Here is a 27,905-nt window from a genome sequence, read left to right on the forward strand (position 1 = left end):
CTATACCAGGACAGTGTCTGATAATGGAATAAACCAGAATCCGTTATGAGAGTAAGAGAACGGTGCTCACATCAACTATGATTGGTGCTGTATGTTGTATTGATTGAAGGGTATCATCTGTCTACTATTCGAGTCTATATCTATATCTATTAATGCAAATGTACATATCTCGAGGATACTTGACTCTCCTTCAGTATCTTTTCTTTCATCCACAGGCGCAGCGCCATACCCACCCCGACAACTCTATCCCCCCCGATACATCTCGTCTGCCAAAATATCCAACACCGGCCTCGCCGCCGCCTTAACCGCCTTCATCTCCGCGGCATCCATCTCCGTGAGCACGAAATTCGCAACATCGCCTCGATTGCGCGTGTCAGGACGCCCAATACCCACGCCGACCCGCAAGACCGCCAGATCGCCCGCGACGCCAGTATTATTATCGCCGGCCCTCCGCGGCGGATACAGCCCTTTCCCGCGCAGACTCTCCATCACGCTGATCAGCCCGCGATGGCCGCGCAGACTCGCCGTCTCGGGCCCGCCCCGTCGCACTTTGACTTTCCCTAATGGCGCCTCGAGCTCGTCGTGCAGGATTACTAACGTGGGGTGGACTCGGGTTAGGGCGGATGGGTCTATGCCGCGTTGATACCATTCCGGTTCTTGACTGTGGGCTTGTCTTTTCTGTCCTGGGTTCTTTGGTCCGGCGGGTGGCTGCGTTTGCGGCTCAGGCTCCGCGTCACAGTCCGCGCCCCTGTCCACGACAGCAATCTGCCCCGACCTCACCACCCTCTCCAACACATCCGTCTGCGTCGCGCCCATCCACTTACTCAACTGCCGCACAAGCTTCGGCCCAGACTCATTCATATACGACGAGCTATGCCAGGTGGTATGGAAAACCGGACCCGTCGCGACGTTCGGGTTTCCCGACACGAGGGGAAATCGGCCAGGTAGGAGAGGCGTGAGGGCATCGAGGAGGACGTGGCCGGCGCTGTGGCGCGTTTTGAGATACGGGCGGGGGTTGCCGATGGAGGCGATGAAGAGGAATCGGGAGGGGGTTTTGAGGGTGGATATTGTTGTTTTTGTGGTTGTTGTTGTGAGGGTGGGGTGCGCCATTTGGTATGAAGGTCGGTGTTGTGTGGGATATGAGATTAGTGTGGAGTTGTTGGTTGGTGGTATAGAGAGCAGACTGAGGTGAGTAGGTGTTGGAGTAAGAGTAGCGATACTTTTTTTTTTCCCGCGGCGGGAGATCGTCGTTCGGCCGTGGGGACAATAAATGCATTCCGATGGAATTATCTTATTTCCCCCCTCTCTATTCGATCAACATTAAGTTATAAGGAAAAGGTCATAAAAGGTCTAATATTTGGAATATCTAATAAATCCAGTAGGTATATTTATGAACACAGGATGGAGAAAAACAAAAACAAACCACCGATCCCATTTTTTTATTGCTGAAACTCCGGCCCCATATGAAAGAAAAATCCAAATACAACGAAAGGTATATTCACAGTTGAAACTTCGTTCTCTGTTTCTCCATTCCTCCCTTCCATTCCCACTCCTGTCCACTGGCCCGCTGGATCCCCTTGTCTACTCGTCGCAGCTTGAGGGTAAAGTTGGGTCCCAGCGATTGCAGTCCCGTTCGTAGTCCTTCCGCGCCCTTCATCTCCTTTCCGTCCGCCCCGACGACGCTCTTCTCCGTCTCGCGCTTCTCGCGGAAAACGTACCGATGCCGTCTCACAAAGATGTAATCGCGCTGGTTGTGCAGGGTGACGACCTGGCGGCCTTCGATATCGGGTTGCGGCGGGAACAAACTGCGGAAGAGATGCGCCGTGAGGAGACCCAGCGGAGTGCGGAAATTGTTGAGGATCAGTTCCGGCCAGTGTTCCGTCGGGTTACCATGCCCGGGGAGCTTTTTACCCGTGATCCAGTTGCTAATGGAGAAGTGGAACATCGGACCCTTGGGCAAGTGGACAATGTCCAGACCCGCCGGCCGCTTTTGGTCTTCCTGGAGAATGACGAGGGCGGTATATTCCCGGTTCGTAGCAAACTTGGCGATCTCGCGGACGGAGAACTTGTGTGCGTAGCGGTGCGCAGTACGGCGGATGTATACGCTGTTGGGGAACAGGGAGGTCAGAATCTCGGCCTCGTCGTGCAGGATCGAGTTGATGGAGGTGGTAATTAGGATCTTGGGCGTTTTCGGGGTTTCCGTGGAGAAGAGCGACGGGAATTTGGCGGCCAATGCCTCGGGCGCCAGGTTCATGTTGGTACTCTTGGTCGACTGAGTCGGACTCGTCGCACGCGCAGTGGCCGAAGGAACGGAGGATTTCGGCCGCCCTCGCTCGTGGCTGTCACCGTCGGCATCGTCTTTTTCGTCGTCGCTGCTGGCCAACATGCTGTCCAAATCGTCGCTATCATCTTGCGACCCCTCCGACTGCTGTTCGGAAGGATCCAGAGGCCGATTGAGTTCGTCTTCCTCCTCCTGCTTTTGTCTCTTGATGCGCTCGACGTCGACACTCAGACCTAGTCCATCTTCGGCGTCGCTGTCCGGGTTGTCCCACACTCGCTTTCGCTCCAGGGTCAAGGGAATGTTGCGCTTGAGACGTTCCTCCTTGAGTCTAGGGTTCTTGGCCTCCTCTTTCTTGAACGCATAGCGTTCTGCCCGACGAGCCGAGTCCTTGGCACGCTTTCTCTTGACGTGTAGGAGTTGACGTCGGATTTTGTTGGCGGGTTTCTCATCTGAGACGACCCCCGGAGGAGGTCTGTGGAGTGACTTTTTGGAGACCATCGTGGGAGGAGACGAGGGCGCAAGCTGGGGAGATGGCGGTTGATCTGTAGCTTTTCTCGACAATTCTTTTTCTTTTTCTTGGGCGGGAAGGAAGGCGGAAGAAGATATGGCCGGCGGTCAGAGCGAGATTCTGCCGGCGACAAGTCCTTTCGCAGCGGTTGCGGTCGGCATTCTTCAACTGATACTGAAACCCAGTTAAAATAATATTTAATTAGAACCAGAGGAAGATAGGACGAGGTGTGTGGAGAGAAGAGAAGGTCTCAATGATTTCCCATTATCGGCGCTCCCTTCATTCCCCCTTCTTCTCTCGATTGTCATCCGAAGCATTGCTCAACTCTCGTTAAAGAACAACTCGACTCGATCAACACTGTCTGGATCCGTCACGTGGAACTCGATGACTCATCCGGCGGTCGCTCGTCTCTTCTTTCTTCCCCGCCGTGCGTCTTTTCCTCCTGCCCGGAAGAACCCCGCTATCAGAAAATACCTTCACTGCACCTCCGCCTCCGTTATCCAGACCCTCCAATCGAAACGGTTTCGTGAGACATACAACGACATGGCGACCGTTACCACCAAAACCGGTCAGGTCGTTGACCGCGCGAACCTGGACGCAATGCTCCGTCGCCGACTCTTCTACACCCCCGCCTTCGAAATTTACGGTGGTGTCTCCGGTCTCTACGACTATGGCCCCCCCGGATGTTCGCTCGTGAACAACATCATCGACCTGTGGCGGAAACACTTCGTGCTGGAGGAGGATATGTTGGAGGTCGACTGCACCATGCTGACCCCGGAAGAGATCCTAAAGACCAGTGGCCACGTTGAAAAATTCGCCGACTGGATGTGCAAGGATCCTAAGACTGGTGAGATCTTCCGCGCCGATCACTTGGTGGAGGAGGTGCTCGAGGCCCGCCTGAAGGGCGACCTGGAGGCGCGTGGCCAGGAGGTCGTCGTCGACGAGGCGAAGGAAGCGAAGAAGAAGAGGAAGACCAAGTCGAAGGCCGTCAAGCTGGACGATGAGGTCGTCAAGGAGTACGAGGAGACCCTAGCTCAGATTGACAACTTCGACGGGCCTGAGCTGGAAAAAATCATCGCCAAGTACGATATCCGCAACCCCACCACCGGCGGCAACCTCCTTCCCCCTGTCGCCTTCAACCTGATGTTCCAGACTTCGATCGGCCCTAGCAGCAACATGCCCGGTTACCTGCGACCTGAAACCGCCCAGGGCCAGTTTTTGAACTTCCACAAGCTGTTGAATTTCAACCAGCAGTCTATGCCCTTCGCGTCGGCCTCCATCGGCAAGTCGTTCCGGAACGAGATCTCGCCCCGCTCCAGTCTTCTGCGAGTTCGGGAGTTCCTCATGGCTGAGATCGAGCACTACGTCGACCCCGAGGGTGGTAAGAAGCACGCTCGTTTCGAGGAAATCAAGGACGTCGAAATGGCCTTCCTCAACCGCGATGTGCAGCTGTCGGGTAGCACCCAGACCGAAACGATGACCATCGGCAAGGCTGTTGAGACTGGCATGGTGGACAACGAGACCCTTGGATATTTCATCGCTCGCATTCAGCAGTTCCTGCTCAAGCTTGGAATCGACCCGACCAAGCTCCGTTTCCGTCAGCACATGGCTAACGAAATGGCTCACTATGCAGCCGATTGCTGGGATGCCGAGATGCTAACCAGCTACGGTTGGGTTGAGTGCGTCGGCTGTGCCGATCGCAGTGCTTATGACCTCACGGTGCACAAGAACAAAACCGGAGCCCAATTGGTTGTCCGAGAGCCTCGCGCAGAGCCCATCAAGGTCGAGGAGTGGCAGGTTGAGACAAACCAAAAGACTTTTGGCCCGCGCTTCAAGAAGGATGGCAAGACTGTGGCCGCCGCCCTGGACGCCCTTTCTCAAGAACTACGCGAGAAGCTGTCTCTGGATCTGGAGAAAGAGGGCAAAATCGAGGTGGATGTGGAGGGGGTTGGCTCTGGCAAGGTCGAGCTGGACAAGAATTTAGTTACCATCGAGAAGCGGACTCGCGTCGACCACGTCCGTGAATTTACCCCCAATGTGATCGAGCCGTCCTTTGGTATCGGCCGTATCTTCTACAGCATGATTGAACATTCTTACTGGTATCGGGAGGGCGACGAGGCGCGCGGTGTATGTACAACCTTTTCTTCAAATATTCTCCCCTTCTTCCTAGGGTGTCCCACTAACCTTTGACGTATAGGTTCTTTCCTTCCCCCCGATCATTGCACCTATCAAGGTCCTCATCGTTCCCCTCTCGAACCTTGCCGATTTCCGCCCTCTGACGCAGCACCTGATTACCAGGCTGCGACGCGCTGGCATCTCTAGTCGCGTGGATGACTCTGGGGCTAGCATCGGAAAACGGTACGCCCGTAACGACGAGCTGGGTACGCCGTTCGGTATTACTGTGGACTTCCAGTCTATTAAGGACAAATCCTTCACGCTCCGTGATCGGGACACGACGAAGCAGGTGCGCGCTAGCGAGGATGAGATCGTCCAGGCCCTCAAGGCGATGGTGGAGGGCGATGAGACGTGGGAGGATATCCGCAAACGTCTGCCCGAATTTACCGGGCAGGAGCTTGAATAGATGCCACTAGATGTGTAGATCAAACGACGAAGAACTAGAAAGAAGTGAAGTCCGAAGCAAACGAAGCAAACATTAAGTCATCCCGAAATGGCCCTCCGTAGATCACATGCCCAGAGAATCCCGCCGCGCATCTTTCGCCAGTTGGTCTCTTTCCTTCTTTCTCCCTTCCTTTCTTGCACACGCTCTTTATCAATTCTGTCATCCGTGATCTCTCGCTCCTTCTTGTCCGTTCGCTGCCTGGACGGCTTCGACCGGTGCTTCACCATGGCTCCCTCTGTTCCCTCGGCCAAATTGACCCTATCCTGTCCCCTCTTCGCTGCTGACTTCGACCCGCGCAACCCCGGCTTCCTTCTGGTTGCGGGCGGAGGAGGTGAGAGTCGTACGGGAGTGGGAAACAAAATCGCAAGTACCCTAATTAGGGCCTCCCCTGTGCTATCGAATGAATGAGAGTTGTGCGCTAACCTCTCCGTCCCGACGCAACAGACCCTGTTAAACACTTCCAAACGTCGTGAGATCTCGGAGATGGTCGACATCGAGCTGTCGCGCGAGGAGGACTCCGTGACCTCGCTTGCCGCTGCACGTGCGAGCGATGACTCCATCATTGCTTTGGCCGGAATCAACAGTTCCATGGCGGAGCAGAAACGGGACAACAATCAGCACCTGAGGTCGTTCCAGATCGATTATCCCCCGCGACGACAATCAACCTCGGCCGGCGCAAACGAAAAGGAGACCAAATCGAAAACCCCTTCCTCGTCCTCGGGCAAGACTACGGCATTGTCTCGCGTGTCTCTTTTCAGAACCAAAGCTGGTAGCACGGGTACCTACCAACGAATAACCCGCCTGTCGCCCTGGCAAGGTGCTGAATCCCCGCGCGTTGGTGCCATTGCCACCGGACTGGCTCCATCGGGCGAGATTGTCTTCTTTGATGCCACTACCGCAACCCCGGGCGCTTCTGATGTCATTGGGAGAATCCGCCTGGGTACTGACGAGGAGGCCGAGGATGTGGATATTACGGGGCTAGAGGCCGAGGGGAAGTTTCGAGTCGCTTATACCAACGGCGTCGATGTGTTTACCTGTCAGATCTCGTCGGACAAGAGGTCCAACGGCTCGCCAGATGTGAGCTGCGTATACACCACCCCAGTACCAGAAAAAGGCCCGAGAACCAGGCCTAAGTTCCGCGCGCTGCGCTTCATCTCGCCGACGACGCTGCTGTTGCTTCAAAATGCGCCAGACCGCCGCGGTTGCGAGCTCATCCTGCTTGATCTGCACCAAATTGCATCGAAAAAACCTTCCGCATCGATCGTTCGCCGCAAGAAGCTTCGCAAAGCGATGAAGATCGGGCTTGGTCTAGACGTTTGCTTGCTGAGTCCGAATGCCGATACGCAGCAGCAAATAGCCATCGCTGTTGCCGGAAGCGACCAGTCGATCGAGGTATTGACGTTCGAGTCGAATCGTCTACAAGGCACCCACGGCAAATTCCGTTCGTACACCAGCCTCCACGAGGTGCATCCCTTTTCACTCACCAAGGTCTGCTTCTCGCCGTTCACCCCTCCTCCGCAGCCCGTCAGCCCGGAGACGCCTCCCCAGTACATCAAGCTCGCTTCCCTCAGCTTGGGCAACACTGTCGTCGTGCACACTCTACCGTTGGCACCATCGCCACCTTCCAGTCGCAGCCCGCGGTACGTTCTCGTGCCGCCGCATGACTTGGATGTCTGGACCAGTCTCTCCAGCAGTCTCGCCGCCATCTTTTCCATCCTGGCTGTCTGCTTCCTTCTCCAGGCTTTTACGGAAATCCGTGGTGTCATGCCCCCTTACCTGGGCGCCACTGAATGGCTTCCTCCCAACATTCGCGACTCGGTTGCCCGGCCGTACTACGCTCCGCCACCACACCCACTCCAGCAATCATCTCTCACCTCGTCAGCCATTCCTACCATCGTGACCGATTCCCCAGTGTTATCACTCCGTGACCTGGTTCGCGATTACTCTCCTATAGTCACCGACGGTGACAGTCAGAGTCAGACCGTTCGCGTCTCCTGGGATGCCGAGCGCAACGAGCCTCTAGTTGCCTCGGTCTCAACATCCGAACAGACTGACAACCTTCTTCGTTGGGATGGTCTCAGCGAGGAAGCTCGAGCCCTCTGGACACAACGTCTGACTGAATCCGGACAGTGGTCCTCCGACGATGATGACGCTGTGACACTTCTTCAGAGCGTTCTGTTTGATCGAACGGAAAGCCCAAGCTCAAGCCCACGATCTGAACTCTGAACGCCTCTTCTTTTTCACCCTGTATTTCCCCCCAACTCGTCATGTTGAACTATGTTTTTCTTTTTATCATAATTTCTTGCCCTTTCTACGTTGGACTTTTTGGCTGAAACATTGAAGAATCGATGACTTACGGATGTATGCGTATGCATCGGTCGTATCACTCACCTATGGCCAGGAACAAAGAGGAGAAATAGATGCATGAGTGTCAAAATCACGAATTATCTACGAATTGTACGTTATACTTGAAAATCCAGACTGGCCTGTATCAACATCTAGCTCTGCTATGTAATGTAAAGTGAAGTAAGAAAGTATCGAAAATCGGAGAAAGAATAAACGAAAAAAAAAGAAGTCACCCAGCTACCTTCCTACCAGGTCCACAAGAATTTTTTTTTATTGTTCAACAACAACCCAGACAGAATGTAAAAGAAAAATATGCAGCAGTTGTACCTATGCCAAATGGCCACACGCGTGCTCGGAGGGCCTTTGCAATGTGATTATGATTATGGACTTGGCTGCTCGGCGTAGCTTTCAAAGCATTTCCAGTCCGCTTGTATCTCCGCACATCAAAGCCCGTCCGTCGGTTTGTATTTTTATGCTCCCTGACTCATCATCCCTTACTCTATTTTCTTTCTTTCTTTATTCCTTCTTTTCTTTTCTAAAAGGCGTCATCGGGTGGTCAGACCGATGCGTGTTGCACATGGGACCACCGCGATGGGCACCAACATCACACATAAGACTCATCTCGCTTCGTCACCATGGGGAGAAGAGTGGGGGCGCGAAGAGGAGGGGGACAATAGGAGTTGGCTCAAACAAGGCTGGTGCAATGAGGACGATAGGATAGATTATTCACGATATAAGAAAGGAAGGAAGAGACCAACGGGGAATAGAACAACCAAGATGAACGCCGAATTATCCATGCCAAGTGTGCAGAAAGAACACAGCTTTGTAAGTTGGATATCACACAAGAAGAACGGGATTGCAATGCAGGTCGTAAGGGAATAACAAAATCATCCGGATGCGCGTATATGAGACCCATATGTGCGTGAGACAAGATTGGTGCTAGATCGTGATAGGGGGAGATAGATATTGGTTGAGAAAAGAGGTTCAGCTCGAATACCTCCGGAGGTCCCGTTTACTGACTGTTCTTCTTCCAGCGGAGCAATTCGGCCAGGCTGGCCAGGCTGCAACCCGTCTTCAGGAACTCATGGGCCAATAATTCGTCGGCCGTCGCACGGCTGCGGACATCGACACAGAGACAGACACTCAGGAAGGACTTGAGCTCCTTGCTCAACTTTTCGGGCTTCTTCAATCGAGGGGTACCGTTGGTCGCGATGAGGTACAAGGCTTTCAGGGGTTCTTCGTTCAGGTACGGCGGCTCTGATTCGATCATTTCGATGGCCATAATTCCCAAAGACCAGCAGTCGACCTTGGGGCCGTATTCCTTCTGCTTGACCACTTCAGGGGCCATCCAGTACGGAGTACCAACCATTGTGGCTCGCTTGCTCTTCGACTCGGTAAGCTTGGCGCAGAAGCCAAAATCGGCTGCGGAAGAAAGGTTGCGATTAGCATCATGTCTTATAGCCAGATGTACAAGGTGTCGCTTACTGATCTTCACATGACCGGCACGGTCCAGGAGGACGTTGTCGCTCTTGATGTCACGATGAATAATGTTCTGACTATGCAGGTGAGCCAATCCCTGGCAGGTCTGTTGCGAGTTCGTTAGCTTTCCTACGAGGACTTTCTTACCCCTTCCTTTTCCTGTCCTTTGGCAGGGTATTCCGGTGCTTGAGACATACCTCTGCACATATCGTGGCAATCTGATCCTCTTGAATCACTGGGTTGTTGTCAATGACATCCGTCAAAGCACCACCCTCCATGAATTCCATGACCACCCAGAGTTCATTGCTCTGCTCCTGCAAAAAGGAATCCAAGAAATTGACAATGTTCGCATGCTGGCTGTCCTTCATGACGATGATCTCGTTGACGATCAACTCCTTGCGAGGTTGACTGCGCAGGTCCATCTGCTTGATAGCCACTTGACACCGGGGTCCGTACTGCCGATACATCTCGCGTGCCACGGGGGAGGCGGCATGCTCCTTCACCCGCGCAACGTACACAGAGCCCGAGGCACCCTGACCAATCTTGCGCTGCTTGCTGTAGGACTCGTTGGGGTTGTCCTTGGACACCACCGAGCGAAGTCGATCCATCACCTCATTTTCGCTCATGTTCGACATGCGGACTTCCTTTCGAGGCTCCGGCTTCTTGGTCAAGGCCGCCTCAGCCTGACGAACACCATCGGGTACGGCTGTTTTGTTGGTCGCCTGCTTGTTAGCGATGTTCAGAGGCTTCACGGGCTGCACGGGAGCCGGCAGTTTCGTGGGAGGCGGGCCCTGAGCCGGAGCGCGAGCCCCCTGGTTCTGAGCCCGCGGATCATGCGCAGGGTATCGCGAGCTAGGAGAGCTCTCGTCCTGTCTAGAGCCGGGGGCCCGAGCTCCGTAGTCCCCAGGTCGATGACCCTGGTTCGAAGCAGTCGGAGGGGGCGGTGCCGGACGCTGGGCCGTCAGCTGGCGAGCAGGGTCTTGCGGCCGGGTCGAACCAGGAGCCGAAGGAGCAGGACGGCTGGGCTTGTACCGATCATTCGGCGACTGCTCGGAGCCACCATAACCGCCCAACTCCTGCTTGGCCAATGGAACACGGGTCTTGGGGAGAGAGGCATTATACGCCTCCTGATCGAGTCGGTTCTGCTCGTCTTCGCGCGCGCGAGCCCGTCGAGCATCGTCCTCCACGCGGCGGCGCTCTTGATCTGCCATCTCCTTCATCCTCTCCAGCTGTTGCTGCTGCTCCAGCGCCCGGTCCGACTCAGGCTTGCCATGGGACTGGAGGGGAGACGCGCGACTTGAGGGTCCACTGTCCAGCCGCTGCGAGGGCGCAGGCGGGGGCGGTCGCGGGGGGGCAATGGAGCTGCCCACGGAACTGTTGCTGTACGGCTTCGACTGGTTCGAAGACGACGAAGACACCATGCCCCCGTAATACTGGGGATCTTGCTCGCGCATCTTGATGTCGGAGTAGAACTCCAGCACTTCGATGACGGCCTGCGGGTTCTTTTTGTAGTCTTCCTTAGTGATGGCCGAGGCCGTCAGAAGTTTCTCCCACTCCGGGGGCAAGCCCACGAAGGCGCCCGTCTGGGGATCAAAGCCCACATGAACGCGGTGGCTGAAATTGGTCGGGTTGCTGACGCCTCCCATGCCGGGGCAGCGCTCGTAGATCTTATCGATCCAGTCGTAGATCTCGTCGTCACTCTTCACCTCGCAGGTGATACTCTTGGTGGGCACGTCGCGGGTGATCAGAGCGGATTTGGAAGTAGCATCCTTGGGATTGGCCAGGCGAACAATTTCGAAGGCCATGCGGGTGTCTTCTGAGCGCGAGACGCCGGTGACGGTGGTGAGCGGGATGGACAAGACGACTTTGCCGGTCTCATTCTTCAGAAAGTCCAGGCGAAACTCCCGCAAGATCAGGTAGCGCTGGTTCCAGGTGGCCAGGAACTTATCCTCTTTGGAGCGAACATAGCCCTCCTTGACGACGGAGACCCCGCCCTGCAGCGACTGGTTGGTCTTGGTGTGCGAGAGCGCGGGCGAGCTGGTATTTGGAAAGAGAGACAGGTTGGCGGAACCGGGGGTGCTCGGGGAGTTCAGGCTCATCTGGCCGAACGAGGCGGTCGTCGACTGAGCCGAGGGGAGATTCAACTTCGGACGGTCGGCGGGCGGGCGGGGGGCCGGTCCGGGGTTCATGAACTGGTCAGGGGAATACATGCTGCGACCGAGTCAACACGCGACGTTCCGATGGGTTTCTCGTCGACGGTCGGCCGCGAACGAGGTAGGACAGAAAGGAGATGCGAACGCGAGGAAAACGAGGAAACAGACAGAGATAAGGAGAAAGAAAGGAAAGGAGACGAGCAGGGTCAGGCTGTTACTTACTTGCCATGGGAAGCCATTGGCCAGGAGAAGAAGCGAGACGCAACGGGCCTCGCGAAATACCAGGAATCGGTGAGATCCCTTGGCTTGGAAACAATTCACAGCTGCAATAGGGGGGTGAGCAGTCAGCCTTGTGATAATCTTAGATGATTAGAATCCCACCAGAGAGGGGGCCAGAGACGTAACAAGAAATCAGGATACAGGGGGGGCGAAATCAATTAATATGGATTTCAGTTGCAAATTGATTTCAATCTCCTGCATGAACATTGGGAAACGGCATTACCAGAGACTAGACAAATGAGAGAGCGAACCCTCGCTCTCGGAGCGTGGGCTGCACGCCTCGACGTAAGTGGGGGGAGGGAAGTGGATAAGCAAAGCTGGTCGAGCAGGATGAGAATGAAGGGGTTATAGAGATAGCGGGGGAGCTGAGGATGAAGATGAAGAGAAGACTCGACACGAGAGAGCAGAGGGACGAAGGAGAGAGAGAGAGAGAGAAAAGAAGGAGGGAAAGAGAAGAAGAAGAGGGGGGAAAGGAAAAGGGAAGGGAGAAGCAAAAAGTAAATGAAGTTTCACTAAATTCCCAGTCCCCAACCAGGGGCAACTTTCTGTTTCTCTCCATCTCTCTCTCTCTCTCTCTCTCTCTCTCTCTCTCTCTCTTCTTTCTTACTCTTTCATACTTCCGACCAATGCAATTCTCGCTCGAATCTGATTCGACTTGCTCAGTTGATCGTCAATTCCACGTCTAAACTTTCTCAAGGCTGCATCCCTGGCCTTGGAATCTGGGATACATTTTCCACTCCCCTTAAGAAAGACCCTTGTCCCCGATGGGCCCAAAGGGACTCCACTCGGGGCCAAAAGAAGTTGGTCAGCCAGACTCAGATTGATTGATCATAGATTGATCATTGATCATTGATCATTGAGGCGCCCTTCTTCACGTCTTCTCCCCCTTCGTAGCTCCGATCCACCAAATGATCCCTTCACGATCTTCCGGATCGACCCGTCCTTTTTTTGAGGTTCTTCGTGGCGGCATCGTGGGAATACCATGTGGCAGGCGCATTCTTCCTAGATTACAGATATTATCTTGGATATTTATATATATACAGAGCCAGACTGGCAGGTGTTCATGTCTCCTCGCCAAATGGATGATTGAATTTCAACAGGCCGTTCAATCCGCCCACCCATCCGTCATGCGCCTCGCTGCCGACGATCCTGCGCATCACGCAAGGTACGCCGCCCTGCCATTCATTCTTCCCATGTCGCATCTCCTCGTTCCAGACTCGTGCCTCCATCCCGAAGGCCATTCCCTGACCCATGTTCACCCCGTCGATGCTCACCTCTAGCTCACGACCGCGGTTCTTCTCGCTCAGTCGCAGCGTGATCGGCGTGCTGGATGGTAGTACTAACGGTCGGAAACTGAGGCTCCTCGCGCAGATCGGCGTCAAGAGAATCGATGGCACGAGTGGGTGCACGATGCTGCCGCCGCTACTCAGGCTGTAGGCTGTACTGCCGGTGGGCGTCGAAATGATGATTCCGTCCGCGACTGCCTCGGTGAGAAAGCGCCCGCCGACGTACACGTCCACCACGGCGAGATGCGGCTCCTTTCCGCGATGGAACAGCACCTCGTTCATCACGTACACGCCGTCCCTACCCAACGTGCCCTGCATAGGGACCGAGTCATCGTCGCGTTGAACGGGTGCGCCGTCGGCCGTGAACAAACCCACTTTCAACCGATTGCGCATCAGGATGCGGGCACCGCGGCTTGCGCCCATCGATTTACCGCGCACGGAGGACCACCCTGTCGGACCTTGCCCCGACGCTGCCGGCGAGGTCATGTTTTGGTCTTCCAGGATGGGCGCTCGGTCTCCAACGCCCGCTCCCGACATGTAAACTTCGCGAAAGGCGCGCTTATACTCAACGAACTTCCATTCACTTAAAAAGCCCAGCGTCCCCATACTAAACGATAGTACGGGCGGAACGTTGTGGCACGTGGCAAACAACGACGAGGCATGCAATATCGTACCGTCTCCGCCCAGCGTAACCGTAAGGTCCGCTTTCTTGTGTAGCGAGGGTGGTAGTTTGTCTGACTGCGCTGTGTAGACGGGACAGGGGAGCGACGTGTGGACTTCTTCTGCCGTCTTTGGTTCGAGGATGACGGCGGTTGACGGATAGCTGGATGTCACATGGCTACGCAAGCGCAAGAAGGTCAGCGTATGATGTCCCCTCGGATCTTGCAAAAGCTGTCTCTCCCTCTCTCTCGTACCTGACAAATTCGATAAGCGACTCGGTTACCGCCGGCGCGCGGTCCTTCTTCACCACAAAAATGTTCCGAAGTGGTGTTGGCCAATGGAGCGAGAGGAGATCTCCTTCTTGGGATTCTGAGATGGAGAAGCGGGGGTCAGTGAGATTCTGTCCGGCGGGGGACGGCAGTGCCACGACGACGCACACCTTGGTATTTGGGTATCACTCGCTGGGAGAGAGATTCAACGTCCCTTATCTCATATCGATGCGAAGACGTCGTGAAGGGTCGCAACCGCGGGCTCCGTCGGGGAATCGGCCATCCAAGTCGGACGGGATGCGCTCGAACAAGCGCGGATCGCATTATGAGAGAGGGCGAACAGCTCGAAAGGGAATGTATATTGTTGATTGGTCGGATAGGCATTTACCGCCCTGAAAGAAGAGTTTCAGACTCGTCGAATCATTCTACTGCATCAGATGGAAATTGAACTGACACGTAGTGAGTGTGAGTAACAACTCCGTATAGTATGTAAAAGCAAGTCGCAGATGATCGACGCCAAGAGCCTCACCGCCTTCAGCGACTGACGTATGGGAAAAGCGGCAGGACGTCATGCGAGCGCCTTGGGTCAGGCATGACTCCATATCCATTTTCCACCTCCTGCGGTGACTTGGTTCGCGTTCAACCTTAAGCCTTCGGTTCCTTAACATCGCCCCCTTGTCTCCTGTAGGCTTCATTCCCGACGTTGCTGGACTCAGTCAAGGTCTGCACCAAACCTCTTCTGCCCCATGGCTAGTTATCTCGTGCTACGGAATACCTTTGTCACCAACACAAATCAAACTAACTATTCTTTAGCTCTCACGTAACTAGATCTTCCTACCCTCCGACAGAACGCACGGAACCAGCTACCTCTTCGTCAATCTGAATTCCCACCACCTGATCCTCCGTCAAGTCGACCGCTCGCTTGGCCACAATGGATGAACCGGAGCTTCGTCGGAGAAAGCAGGAGCCCTCCCCCGATCAGCCTACGCTTACTGATGGCCACCATACGGAGCCACGCCTGAAACATGGCATTCCAATGCAACTTCTGCGGTCTTTGTTGTTGGCAACGTGGTTTGACTGCTGTTGTGTCGTGATCGTAGTGACCCAGATTGTCGGGTCCCCGCTGTACCTTATCAACAAAGACTATTACTACGGCTACATGGCCTTCACCAAGCAATCGTTCGGCTTGGTGATCACCGCCCTCACCCAATGGGGCTGTCCGACTTTCGTTCGAGTCAGCGGGGACCAGAGCGTGCGCGGTCAAATCCATCTGACCAGAGACGGTCGGTTGAAGACGCAATTCCCGGAGCGTCAGGTAATGATCGCCAACCACCAAGTCTATACCGACTGGGTTTATCTGTGGTGGGTGGCTTATACAAACACGATGCACGGCCGTATCTTTATTATCCTCAAGGAGTCTTTGAAGTACATCCCTATCGTCGGCCAGGGCATGATGTTCTACGGTTTCATCTTCATGGCGCGCAAATGGCTCTCCGACAAGCCGAGGCTACAGCATCGCCTGGAGAAGCTCAAAACCCGCCATACAGGATCCAAATCCGATTCCCCCGAATATGACCCAATGTGGCTCCTGATCTTCCCCGAAGGGACCAATCTGTCGATCAACACCAAACGCCGCAGTGATGCTTACGGCCAGAAGCAAGGACTTTCGCCCTTGAGGCACGTACTTCTTCCGCGATCGACCGGGCTTTTCTTCTGCCTGCAACAGCTCAGAGGGACGGTGGATTGGGTATATGACTGCACTGTTGCCTACGAGGGACCTCCGTAAGTTACGACCTTGCCCATACGCGTTCTAATCTTCCCGGGTAGACTGACGCTAATCACTTTCTCCTTCCGTGTTCAACAGAAAGGGCAGCTATCCTGATAAGTACTTCACTCTACGATCAACCTATCTGCAGGGAAGGCCTCCGACCTCTGTCAACATGCACTGGAGACGGTTTGCCGTGTCCAACATCCCTCTAGATGACCAAAAAGAATTCGATGACTGGCTGAGAGCCCGATGGACCGAGAAAGATCAGTTGATGGACGAATTCTTCGAAACGGGGCGCTTCCCCTCCGAGTTAGCCGGGACGATCGACGCCGGCGCGGTGTCGTCGGCGCAACAGACGGCCGCCTCTGCCGGATACGTGGAGGCGCATGTGCGCCTTGGGCATTGGAGTGAAATTGGGCGGATATTTGGGGTGCTGCTCGGCGTTGCACTCCTGTGCAGACTACAGTTCTGGGGCCTGGGGTACGGCAGTAATTGAGCGATATTGGTGGATATCTGGAGAGGAAACTGCTTACGTTGATCCATTTAATTATACGATAATGATATGGTCATGGACATGCGAGGAAATAACCTAGCATATTTTTATAGTAACGACTATCTTAGAATTTCTTTGAGAATCACGGTGTTCCAAGTACTTGTACAACACAAGTCCCGGGTGTTGTTGGGACAATGGCCGATGCCATTCTGTGCAACCACACAAAACCTGTGCGATCGATGGCCCTACACACATACAGACGGATTACTGTATCATCATCTTTTCATTTTCTCCAAATTCCCCCAATTCCATCGCTATAACCGGATTAGGGCACTGGAAAGGCACCAGCCACCTGTGGCGGTGCAACCTCCCCAGCCTCATCCGCCGAGCTGCAGGCCTCAGGCGCCAAACTTCACCGATGAAAGACGGACAAGACAGACTTTGTATTGTCGCAACTCCAGAGCTTGTCTTTGGCTTCAATCTCGCAACAAGACTGGAGGTTCCTTTTTTCCGTGGGCCTTTGATCCCAATTCCCTCCGTGTTGTGACATGATCATGAGCTGAGATTTACTTCCGTTCCTGTTTTCCCCGACCTCATTCGCATCTTCCTCCGTGCTTCCCTTGCCATCTCTCCCCAACACCGACCTTCTAAAGGGGACCCCTCCCCTCCCCCCGATCTATCATCGCGCATTCGCCGACCATGGCGTCCTTACAGAATGGTTATTCCAATGGCGTAAATGGCGGCGATTCCCTCGCGGCCAACTCGTTGGCTAACCTGCGATTCTCTGACATCCCGTCCGCCATCGACATTCCCGCGTCGACCCTCGACAGTGAGGTGGAAGTGAGCTTGGAAGGGCTCCCGGACGACCCTACGGAATTGTGTACACTTCTGGAGAATGAGAGGGCCGCGAAGAATTTCTGGGTGATTATCGCGCTCGCGTATGCCAAACAGAAACAAATCGACCATGCCATCGACATCCTGAATAAGGGATTGGCCTCGGTCGCCCATGGAGCGACCAAGGAGAAGCTAGGCCTACTGGGCTGGGTATGTTGGCTGTTGATGCTGAAGAGTCGCCAAGCTCCCCGGGTCGTCTCCGAAGGCGAACTGTACACCGAGGCTAAGACGAAAGACTACTATCTTCAACTCGCGACCTCGACACTGAACGAGGCCTCTCGGCTGAACCCGGCTTTCCCACCGCTGTTCCTTGCTCGAGGTGTTTTGTCCCTCTTGCGCTCGTCTCTGCATCCTCCGAGACCCGTCCGCCCTGGCACCGTTGACACCTCGGAAAGAGTGGAATCCCTACGACAAGCTCTCAAATGCTTCGATGAATCGTCCAAGGCCTTCGGTGGCCGGAATGTCATGGCAATCCTGGGTCGCGCGAGAACCCAGTATATGCTAGGCAGATACGCAGACGCATTGGAAGGCTACCAGAAGGTGCTGATGAAAATGCCCGGGCTCACTGACCCGGACCCCCGCATTGGAATTGGAAGCTGCCTGTGGCAGTTGGGCTTTAAAGACCAGGCGAAGGTTGCCTGGGACCGAGCATTGGCACTGGTGAGTTCACCCGCTAGCGGGTCCAGACCCGTCTAGCTTTCGGTTGATACTAATGATGGCTCCGATGATATAGAACCCCGATTCCAAGGTTGCCAACATCCTACTTGCCGTATATTACCTTTACGATAGCTCGCGACACGCTACGACCGACCCGGTCTTCGGCTCTTTGTACAAGGTAGCCATGACCCAATACACGCAGAAGGCGTTCAAGCTGGATAAAGAATACCCAATGACCTGCTCCCTGTTTGGTGGCTATTTCCTTCTGCGCAAGTCTTACTCCACCGTCGACACCCTGGCACGCAAAGCCATTGAACACACGGACGTGATGCAGATCGCTAGTGACGGATGGTACCTGCTGGGTCGCAAAGCCCATTACGAGGGCGATCTTGCTCGTGCTGCGGAGTACTACAACCGCTCCGACCAGGCCCGTGGCGGTGGTGACAAGGGCTATCTACCCGCCAAGTTTGGCGCGGTGCAAATGCAAGTGTCGAACAAGGATCTTGATGGAGCGAAATTCCGCCTGGAGAAGATCATCCAACAGACCAAGAATCCGGAGTGTATGGTGCTGCTTGGAGCGCTCCTTGCCGAGGAGGTCTTCGACGCGCAGAACAGCGGCAGCAAGGAAGACAAGTCGGCGGAAGCTAAGAAAGCCATCGGCCTTTTGGAATCCGTCCGTGCCCTATGGAAAGATGAAAGCAAGAAGCTCACTCCCGACGAGTCGGTGCTGGTGTACCTTTCTCGACTTTATGAACAGACCACGCCCGAGAAGAGCATGCAGTGCCTGTCTCAGCTGGAGGAAATACAGTTGGCGGAGGTCCCCGAAGAACTGCAGCCGGAAGGCCTCGAGGATGAGGAGCAAATCAAGGCCGCGCTTCGGGTGAACCTGCCCCCGCAGCTGCTCAACAATATCGGCTGCTTCTTGTACCAGGCGGAGAAGGTGGAACAGTCGCGGACCATGTTCCAAGCGGCCTTGAACGCCTGCGTCCGGTCGCAAGAGAAGGAAAGCGAGCTTGACATTGACGCGCTCGTCACGACCATCAGTTACAACCTTGGCCGGAGCTACGAGGCTTCAGATATGCCGGAGGAAGCCAAGAAGGTCTACGACGGGCTCCTAGAGCGCCATTCGGACTACACGGAGGCCAACGCCAGACTGACGTACATTGCCTTGCGGCAGAGCCCCACGGACGAGGGACCCAAGAAGATGGCTAAGCTTTACGAGGCCGACTCCACCAACCTGGAAGTCCGAGCGCTGTTCGGGTGGTATCTCAGTAAATCTAAGAAACGGACGTCCAATCTGGCGGAAGACCAGGAGCAACGGCACTACAAGCATACGCTCCAGTACTTCGACAAGCACGATCGATACTCGTTGACCGGGATGGGCAACGTCCATCTCCTCACGGCACGAGACATGCGGCGCGAAACCGAACCGGAGAAGGAAAAGCGCCGCAAGATGTACGAGCGGGCGGTCGAGTTCTTCGATAAGGCTCTTCAGCTCGATCCCCGGAACGCTTACGCAGCCCAAGGCATTGCCATCGCCCTGGTTGACGACAAGAAAGATCACGGCACCGCTGTGCACATCTTCTCGAGGATCCGGGATACCTTACGGGACGCCAGCGTCTACCTGAACTTGGGCCACGTTTACGCGGAACTCCGGCAGTATACGCGCTCGATCGAGCACTACGAGGCGGCGTTGTCCAAGGACCGTGCCCGCGACGCGCAAATTTTGGCGTGCCTGGGTCGCGTGTGGCTGCTGAAGGGTAAGCAGGAGATGAACCTGTCATCGATGAAGTCGGCCCTGGACTACGCGCAGCGCGCCCACTCCGTCGCACCGGCCCAGATCCATCTCGAGTTCAACGTGGCCTTCGTGCAGAACCAGATCGCGTCTCTGACGTATGGATTGCCCGAGACGCAGCGGACGGTACAGGATGTGCAGGACGCTGCAGACGGCCTCCGCCAGGCGGTGGAGACGTTTGGACGCATCGCGCAGGCCAAGAACCCGCCCTACCCGGCGGGCGCCCTCGAGCAGCGCGCAAACATGGGCAAGACCATCATCAAGCAGCTGGAGCGTGCGCTCCAGAGCCAGAAAGAGTACGAGGAGAAGAACGCGGCCAAGCTGCAGCAGGCGCGAGAGGCACGCGAGGCCGAGATCCGGCGACGCGAGGAGGAGGTGCGCAAGGCACAGGAAGTGGAGCGGGAGCGCAAGCAAAAGGTGGCCGAGGAACGACTACGGATGGTTGAAGAAGCGCAGCGGCTAGCGGAGCAGCGAGCGGAGGAGGAGCGCGCCCGTGAGGAGGCGGAGCTGACCACGGAATCGGACACTGGCGCCAAGGTCAAGCGCAAGAAGAAGCCGTCGAAGCGCAAGAAGCAGCGGAACGAGGACGATTTCATCAACGACGGAGGGTCTCCCGGCCGGGACAAGAGCGAGGAGCCCGACAGCGAGGGCGAGACGGCGCCGAAAAAGCGTCGACGCCTAGAACGCCGATCGGGCGGTAAAGTGCAGTCGAACAAATATAAGAGCAGCGAGATGGTCGTGGACTCCGACTCCGACGATGCCGGCGCTGCTGCCCCCGACGATGATCAGGACACTGGCGCTGCGGCAGCGGACGAGGACGAGGACGAGGTTGTCCAGCGACGACGGAACAAATCGAGTCGCCGAGTCGCCGACGACGATGACGATGAGGATGAAGAGGAAGCGGACAGGGGGGAGAAGAAGGACGAAGGAGCGGGAGGAGCTGGGGATGACGATGACGACGGACTATTCAGTGAGGGACCCGGCGATGAAGACACGGCGATGAAGGATGACGATGAGTAAACCTAAACCTCGCATCTGGATTCATACTACTGATCTGATCGCCTTCTATAATTCTGCCTTCTTTTGCGTGTACAATGTATTCCCTTTGCTTTCTTCCTTTCGCATGGCACTTCTATTCTCGAGTTGTATTGACCATAGGTTATTATGTACATGGGCGTTGGGGGAGAAATCGGAGGCCGACAATTACCTAGTCCTTGGGGCCTTTGTTTATGTTTCTTTTTCGTCTTTGATATTATCATTTATTCAAAAACTAAGCAATTGTGAATGAATATGCAACTTGAAAAGCTGAGCAAACGGGCACGGGCAATAATGTCATTATCATCATCTTCTTATAGATGGCCGGACGAGCTAACTACAAGGGAGGAAGGATGAGCATCGATTTAATTTAACGACGGTGCCGAACCAGATCTACTCCTCATCGCGATCCCAATGACGGAGATTGCCAGATGGGATGGGACGAAACTGCGGATTAAAGTGGAAGAGAGAAAAGGACCCTTCATGATCATCGGGACCCAGCCCAGCCCAGTCATGAGCCGAGTTAAAAAAGGAAGTTGAGGCCCGTCATCCGGTCATTCTCACTGACGGTCTGACCCAGTTCCCGGTTCCCAGTCCCGAGTGTATGTGAGAGAGAGACTGAGATTCGAGAGTCTAGACAATTCAGGATCGTCAGGAGGCCGAACTATGGAGACATTGGGGGCGCCGGTGAAACACGCTAAAGGGGGGAAGGAAAAGGGCGAAGGAGCAGGTTGAAGGTTGAGACTTGAGACGATGGTGTAACCAGAGTTGTGAAGAAGGAGAAAAGCGATGACGATCGGGAAAGCGACCCGCGGCTGAGCGCGGCTGAAATTTAGGCGGTCAGAGCAGAGAGATAGTACTCCGTAGGTACAGTAGTAGGCACAGTAGTACTTGATAGTCAATGCGAGAGTCGGTGCTATACCAGGTACCCTTGTTCTTGTCCTAGGTACTACAGCAGTAACTACTTTTGTATGGTATTCTGTAAAGCCCTGTAAGCCGTATCGACACCGGACAGACTAACCCGATTGGGCCCGAGCGGGAGGGGGAGCCCTAAATGTCTCATTCCGGTAATTCGACGCCTTTCTGCCCCAGTCCACGAGGCACCCAGGTCTGGCCTGGCCCTCGGTCTCGGTCTCGTGTTGGCTTCCCCCATCTATCTACTTTCTACATCATCTCTACTCCGTTCTGTCGACCATCTACATCCTCCACCCTCCACCCTCTGCCGCCGACGAAAACTTTCCTGAAGAGCAAAAATTGGATCAACCAACGGATCAGGAACATTATGCTTCCTTCTCGCCCAGGCCCCGAGTGCACCTCATTGGTCCCAATTCTCCTTGGAACGTCGCAGACGGACGGTAAACCGCAGTCCGTACCATGGTTCTCCGTCCGACCCAAAGAGCGTGCGACAGGCCCCTCCGATGCCCACTAAAATCCCAGCCCCTAATCCAACAGGATCCGCTCGCCGACCACAAACTTCAGCCATGCAGGGAAAGCCCGCCCATCGTCTCCGTAATAACATTGTCCTAATGCACGCTCCGAGGGAGTGAACGTTGGACTGGGTCCGCCTTCTCTAAGCGAATGATGATCCGGTGCCTGACACACTGCTTGGGCTTGGGCTTCTTGTTATTATTTTTTATTTGTGCGTGTGTTTTCATTCTACCTCGGTCTCTTCCAGACGACGGACAGCAAGAATAAAGAACATGAATCAGTGAAAACAAAAAGAATGACAGAAGACAGCAATGGGGTACACGTGGAGATCGGCATTTCAGAAATGTCACCCTCGCTGGACGGAGAATCGCCCCGTACCCAAGTCCTACAGTCACAGAGTACAAAGTGACAGAATCCTTTGACATCAATCATCATCATTACTCCGTGGAGAGAGTCCGAGAGAGTTGAAGATTGTTCCTCGAAACTCGGCCCTACACGGATAGGCCGGTGTCGACGCTCGACGCTCGACATTTATCGATCGATCCAATGATGGATCTCGCGGTTCTATTTCCATCCCTCCATCACATTCTATCGTTGCTAGCTGCCTATCTTTAATCTAAGTCGCCCCATCGTCCATCGCCGATTCCTGTCCACCGGAACCCCCCGTATGAGATCGCGTCTGGCCAAGTCGTTTGTCGTCTGTTATGATTATCCATTCCTGCTCCACGGTCAAGTAATAATTCCAGCAGGAATCGGTCTCCGTTCGTCTGCAGTAGTATATACATACTATCTTCTCATTCCTCAAGAGACGCCAGAGGGTCGCTTCCTTCCATTTTTTGTCCCCCTCTGTCAGCCCCTGCCCCCTGCCCCTCTCTTTCTTCCTTTCTGCTTCTATTTTTTCTTATTCCTTTTTTCGCCCTTCTTTTCCCGGTTTGGCATCGTCAACCAGGGGGAGATAGCACTCTCAGCTTCCTAAACTCAGCTCATTTCCCGTTCTCGGATCTAGCGTATCCAAATTAAAGGAGATCGATCAGCAACAGACGGGAAAGTCCGTGTGTCTCTTCACCATTGGCGAGCAGGGGTCAGTCCTCGGTCGACAGACATCCTTCCATTCCTGAGACCTAAGACCTAGGTCCTATCGGTGTAGGTCCTAGTTAGTCCTACGGGGTAGGTGAGCCTCGATCACCGTGATCATTTCATGCAATATGCATAGTAGTACGTGGTCCCTAGGCGTTAGGTAGAACTACTGCTATGTAACTCGTTAGTGACATATCCACCGACGACCAGAGTCCCCATCCATGGGTACGTAGGAGGCTAGTAGTAGTTGGACGTCTGTGCGGACACTAGAGGGCAAAGAAGTCAAGCCCAAATCTCCTGATTTGAACGTCTCCACGACCTGAGCAGGCCGGTGATCGTCCTCGTTCGACCCCGTAATGACGAATGGCTATCATACGGAAGAACAGCGATAGTGAGAAAGGAGGTAGAGATCCGGTGGAGGGCGGGAGACGCAGTACACAGTGTACAGTTGGGATAAACAAACCAAAACCAAGAAGGAGCTGGAGGGGAGGGGGCGAAGTGGCCATGGACGGTGAGTCGTGTTATAAATTGGAATCCCTCCAGAGGATTCCCTACAAAGGGGAGGGAGAGAGGGGGCGGATGCAACGGTACCTTCTCCTCCTTACCGAGGGGAAGGTACGAAGCACGAAAGTACAGGGTACGGGTTACAGGGCAGGGAACCCGCGTCGCCATACAGGTACAGGGTACAAGGGTACAAGGGTTATGGGAAATTACCAGCCCGAGTCTCGTGCCTTTTTTTTTTTTTTTCCTTTTTCCCACTCGGGCCAAATTTATTAATTTAGAAAATAATAAATATACTCCGTCCGTCAATCGATATTATTATTTAGATAAAATAGAAAAATAAAGAAAATACAAATAAAAAGATTATCCAAATATTCCCAGTCTGCTTCTTTTTCTGCTCCTCCTTTCTACGCTTTCTTTGTCTCCTCCCCAGCCTTCGCTCCCCAAACTAAATCCCAGCCTACGACGCCTCCTCCAGTCCTACCGGGAACCCGTTGAGACTATACGGAACTAAAAGTAAACTAACTGTCTGATTCCCTCACTAAACCCATATTTGTTAGTGCCCCCCCCCTCCCCTAAATCCCTCCCTCGGATTCTCTCCCTCTCCCTCTGACTCGGTCTCTCTATTATTATTTCTTCCTTTCCTTTCCCTTTCCCTTCTCCCCCGGATAGTTAGTTCCTTAGTTGGCTGACCACTATCAAATCCAGTTCATTCTTTTATATCCGTTTCATTCAGTCCTTATCTTCGAACTCGCTCTCCTTTGCCTCTGATCTCGTGGTTTCTGGTTCTGCCTCGCACTGGGACTCCAACTCGACCCCAACAACTGCCCAAATTATAGTCCACTGACTTCTGTGACCGGTTTCATCTGCAACTCTAAATCCAAAACACATCGGAAACTCGCCCATTTCTAGACGTGACATGTTCACTTTTTCCTCCTGATTCTTCAGATCGACCATTACTCCCCCCCTGCTCTTCCTGGCCTCTACCATGGTCCTGAAATCGACCAGTCCGCCGCAATTGCATGCTTAAATCGTCCTCTCCCTCATTCCCGACTCGCATTGATTGATCCGCAGCCGTGGTATCAACATGCAGACCTCACACTTGCCCGCCTCGACATCCCGGACTGTGTCCCAGGATCCGGACCGTCCTTCTACGAGAGGGTCCAATGACCCTCCCGAACATTCGGTCCATGTACGATCTCGCTCAACCGCACATGCTCAGAGTCCCAAACGCCTCTCCGTCTTCAGCGGTCGCTCCCGGAGTAACACTACGACCTCCACTACCTCCTCGCGTCGCTCTCCCGCCTCCTCTATGACCTCCGCCGACGCTGCGTCACTGCCATCGCAAGAGGAGCGCACTGCTCCCGTGGCCGGTGTTCGCACTGAGCGACATGAAAGCATGACCAAGTCGCTCTTCAACCGCGGCAGTCGCATTCTACGGCGTCAGGGCAGCAAGTTCAATATCGCCGCTACCGTGGATGAGGAGGAAGAGGTAGAGCGTGAGAAGTCTCGCTTCGGCCGCCACAAGTCCCGCCAAAGCGATGCCCGTAAGTCACCCAGATACCTCGGGGATGGACTCGAACTCACACTCTTGTTGCAGATGACAATCTCAAGAGTCTTATCTCTGACCCGTTTGATTTTCACCATCTCACCCACACGAGTCAATCCCAATTCCAAACCTTGGACAAGGCTCGTGAAACCGATTTGGTTACCGAATTCTCTGCCATTCGGGCCTCACAGAGACCCGTGACGGGTCTGAAGGGCATTCGTGCTGAAGACCTTCATTTCCGTGATTTTTCCTCCGAGGATCTCACCAATTGCGGAACGGCCATAGCAGAGGATCGCCCCGATCCAGTTAGTCCGCCGATTTCGCCAGGCGCGACTTCGCCCTCGTCTGCATCTGCCAGGAGTCCCCGAGACGTCAGGCCTCCGAGGGAGTCGCGCGTATTCGAGAATTTCTCGCGCCCGGTTCCCAGATATCCCCGGGCTGGATCGACCACCCCGCCGCCAAAGACCTCGCCCCGACTGGCGGCCTCTCCGGAAATCTCAGAGCCAGCTCCTCGGGCCATCGATGAAATTTTGGGTCTCACGTCTCCGCCGACATATCCGGAGCATGTATATTCCAACGATGACGACGATGTTCGCCGTGGCTCTCATCTCTCCGATATGAACCTCGAGGCCATGTTGCCAACGGCCAGTGGCTATGCGATTTCCACCGGGCCTAGCAAAGATATGGCAGGAACAGCAAGGACTGCCTCGATGTCCTTTACCAACCTGTCTTCTGACCTGGACGACGTCCCTGAAGAAGAGGAGGCGACGCATTGGCATGACAGTCCCGAGTCCCACGCTGAGAGCGCGATCTCCCCTTTTAGTGTCGTTACGAATGGGACGGGACCAGCATCGGTGGCTCGTCCCAAGTCCGACTTGTCGATCAACGTGGCCGAGGAGCTGTCGAGGAAATTTTCCGAAGCACTTGGATCGCCGACACTGCCTCAATATCGCCTGGACTCAGTTGTGTCCCAGGACGGCCACACAGTGGGAGAAGTTCCCCAGAGACGACCTTCCATCCTACCCGAGCCCACGTACGAGACAATCTATGAATCCTGGGACGCCGACATTGACTACTGCTATGAGCATGCGGCAGAATCAAATTCGAACTTTGACTGGGCTCGCAATTCACTTGATGAACAGCGACGCGGGGGTATCGGCATACCCGTTACCACACCTGGTCCCGACAGCCCGTTTGAAGATGAAGGCCATGGCGTCCTGCCACCAGTACGTTTGTCGTGCACGCTGCCTACCCCTATCGTGGAATCCAGCCCCTCTGGTTCTCTGCCGGGCTCGCGCCACCCCATTCCTTCCGGCCCTGTGGGATATGAGGGCGAGCTGATCGTCCCTCCAAGAGAAGGCGAGTTCTTTCAACCCGTGGGTTCCGCAATCCTGCCGTCTCCCTTTGGCAAACACGTAACCCAAGATACGCTTTACGAGGAATACCTCTCTGCCGACGCGGAGTCGGACCGACATTTCTCCTTCTGCTCGCAAGGAGTGATTCAGCCTATGGAGCATCCCGTTTCCCCGCGAAGCAGTTTCTCTCCCATTAGCAAATGCAATTCACAGGAGAGCTTGATTCTATCCCGTGCGGCATCGGTTGTTCGCAAGCATCGGTCTTCTGTTTCGACAACAAGCGTACCCGAGCTTGTGCACAGTCTGGCCAACAGCAGAGATCTATCCATGGGTGACCAACTGTCCTCAGGGGAGCAATCCATGCCGTCCGCCTCGCCATCCTTCTCCGGCCTGGGACGCCCTGACTCTTCCTCTCACCATCGACAGACGAAGAGCCTGGCGCGAGAGATCGAAAACCAGTTCTTTTACCGGACCGACAATGCAAGCCGGGAGTCTGCAGAGCTGCCGGCTTCTATTAGCCCATCCATTCACGATCGGGCCAAATCCACTTCGGAGGTTGAAGCGGCCCCTCTCGTCGCTCAGGCTGCCGCGAAAGCTGAACTCCCGCCTAAGGGGGCACAGCGGAGAAAGGGCAGGACCACCTCCTACTCCCTCTTCCCGACCAACTAAGCTGTCACATCAGCTTGTTCTTCTCCTTCTTTCTTCGTCTTTCCCTTCCTCTTTCCTCTCTCATTTTCTACTCCCTCCTGTCTTTGGGAGGAGCTTCCTCTTACAAGCTCGTTGAAATCACATTTTCAACGTCGAACCATTCACTTATAGACCCTTTGTACGACCTGATGATTTTGATCTTGCTTATTCAGCCCCATTTTCTTTTGCTTATGTTACTATTCGCGCCTTTCTCAAGGCCTTGCTATGATTTTCTTTGTTATCTGCGGTTTTCAAAACTCTCGTTAGCATCATTGTTGCATTTCTCAGCGGTTGTTTCCACAGGAACAAAAAGTGTTGGGTGTTTTTATTCGGGGCGAGGGATTGGGATCAAGGCAAAAAGGGAGGTTTTCTCTTAGGTACTATATTGCTATTATTGTTCATGGCTGTGGTTTGTTCAGCATGTCGGTCTTTGATACGATGGGATCTGGGTTTCTTTGTGTTTTTGGATTTGTCTGATTAGTTTAGAGATGTTTTATTATGTGACTATACACATCGACCATAGAGAGAAAGAAAATGACCAATTTTGAGAACATGTGGCATCCTCTGTAGTGAGAAGAAACATCATCCTCATCGCGACAGGAATGAAGGGTTGACTGAGCCTTACGTCATCCGACTCTTCCAACCTCACCGCCGTGGGTCATTTTGCCGTCCCTTTTCGACTCGCCGCATTCCCCGACGGTTCTGCTTGCTTCTTTCTTGTACAGTAAGTACATACATCAAATCAAACCAGTCAACCTGTTCCCCCTCGTGGGTCAAAGCATCTT

At 54.4% G+C, this 27,905-nt stretch overlaps 9 protein-coding genes across 9 annotated transcripts; 5 read left to right on the top strand and 4 right to left on the bottom strand.

The window, feature by feature from the left end:
* Nucleotides 1-243: 243 nt before the first annotated feature.
* LDX57_012323 (aminoacyl-tRNA hydrolase) lies at nt 244-1,110 on the bottom strand (the record flags this gene model as incomplete). The annotated part of the gene is made up of 1 exon (XM_046094062.1): nt 244-1,110. One exon carries the CDS (start codon nt 1,108-1,110, stop codon nt 244-246), a length of 867 nt encoding a protein of 288 aa, XP_045950041.1.
* A 388-nt stretch (nt 1,111-1,498) lies between these two features.
* On the bottom strand, nt 1,499-2,779 carry RPF1 (rRNA-binding ribosome biosynthesis protein RPF1; the record flags this gene model as incomplete). The annotated part of the gene is made up of 1 exon (XM_046094063.1): nt 1,499-2,779. One exon carries the CDS (start codon nt 2,777-2,779, stop codon nt 1,499-1,501), a length of 1,281 nt encoding a protein of 426 aa, XP_045950042.1.
* Nucleotides 2,780-3,332: 553 nt separating this feature from the next.
* On the top strand, nt 3,333-5,370 carry GRS1 (glycine--tRNA ligase; the record flags this gene model as incomplete). The annotated part of the gene is made up of 2 exons (XM_046094064.1): nt 3,333-4,916; nt 4,987-5,370. 2 exons carry the CDS (start codon nt 3,333-3,335, stop codon nt 5,368-5,370), a joined length of 1,968 nt encoding a protein of 655 aa, XP_045950043.1.
* An 89-nt stretch (nt 5,371-5,459) lies between these two features.
* LDX57_012326 (uncharacterized protein) lies at nt 5,460-7,883 on the top strand. Its single transcript, XM_046094065.1, has 2 exons — nt 5,460-5,772; nt 5,854-7,883. Exons 1-2 carry the CDS (start codon nt 5,635-5,637, stop codon nt 7,633-7,635), a joined length of 1,920 nt encoding a protein of 639 aa, XP_045950044.1. The 5' UTR covers nt 5,460-5,634; the 3' UTR covers nt 7,636-7,883.
* Nucleotides 7,884-8,767: 884 nt separating this feature from the next.
* Nucleotides 8,768-11,886, bottom strand: CLA4 (serine/threonine protein kinase CLA4; the record flags this gene model as incomplete). Its single annotated transcript, XM_046094066.1, has 4 exons — nt 8,768-9,177; nt 9,241-9,340; nt 9,432-11,445; nt 11,882-11,886. The coding sequence occupies 4 exons, from the start codon at nt 11,884-11,886 to the stop codon at nt 8,768-8,770; spliced, it is 2,529 nt and encodes an 842-aa protein (XP_045950045.1).
* An 841-nt stretch (nt 11,887-12,727) lies between these two features.
* Nucleotides 12,728-13,558, bottom strand: POS5 (NADH kinase POS5; the record flags this gene model as incomplete). Its single annotated transcript, XM_046094067.1, has 1 exon — nt 12,728-13,558. One exon carries the CDS (start codon nt 13,556-13,558, stop codon nt 12,728-12,730), a length of 831 nt encoding a protein of 276 aa, XP_045950046.1.
* A 1,021-nt stretch (nt 13,559-14,579) lies between these two features.
* LDX57_012329 (lysophospholipid acyltransferase family protein) lies at nt 14,580-16,286 on the top strand. The gene is made up of 2 exons (XM_046094068.1): nt 14,580-15,663; nt 15,746-16,286. Exons 1-2 carry the CDS (start codon nt 14,813-14,815, stop codon nt 16,143-16,145), a joined length of 1,251 nt encoding a protein of 416 aa, XP_045950047.1. The 5' UTR covers nt 14,580-14,812; the 3' UTR covers nt 16,146-16,286.
* Nucleotides 16,287-16,841: 555 nt separating this feature from the next.
* CTR9 (putative RNA polymerase II transcription elongation factor (Ctr9)) lies at nt 16,842-20,508 on the top strand (the record flags this gene model as incomplete). The annotated part of the gene is made up of 2 exons (XM_046094069.1): nt 16,842-17,696; nt 17,770-20,508. The coding sequence occupies 2 exons, from the start codon at nt 16,842-16,844 to the stop codon at nt 20,506-20,508; spliced, it is 3,594 nt and encodes a 1,197-aa protein (XP_045950048.1).
* Nucleotides 20,509-23,982: 3,474 nt separating this feature from the next.
* Nucleotides 23,983-27,826, top strand: LDX57_012331 (uncharacterized protein). Its single transcript, XM_046094070.1, has 3 exons — nt 23,983-24,084; nt 24,238-25,076; nt 25,130-27,826. The coding sequence occupies exons 2-3, from the start codon at nt 24,617-24,619 to the stop codon at nt 27,100-27,102; spliced, it is 2,433 nt and encodes an 810-aa protein (XP_045950049.1). The 5' UTR covers nt 23,983-24,084; nt 24,238-24,616; the 3' UTR covers nt 27,103-27,826.
* The last annotated feature ends 79 nt before the right edge of the window (nt 27,827-27,905 follow it).

The sequence above is a fragment of the Aspergillus melleus genome (genome assembly GCF_016097325.1).
Source record: "Aspergillus melleus strain CBS 546.65 chromosome Unknown contig8, whole genome shotgun sequence".
Classification (NCBI taxonomy): domain Eukaryota; kingdom Fungi; phylum Ascomycota; class Eurotiomycetes; order Eurotiales; family Aspergillaceae; genus Aspergillus; species Aspergillus melleus.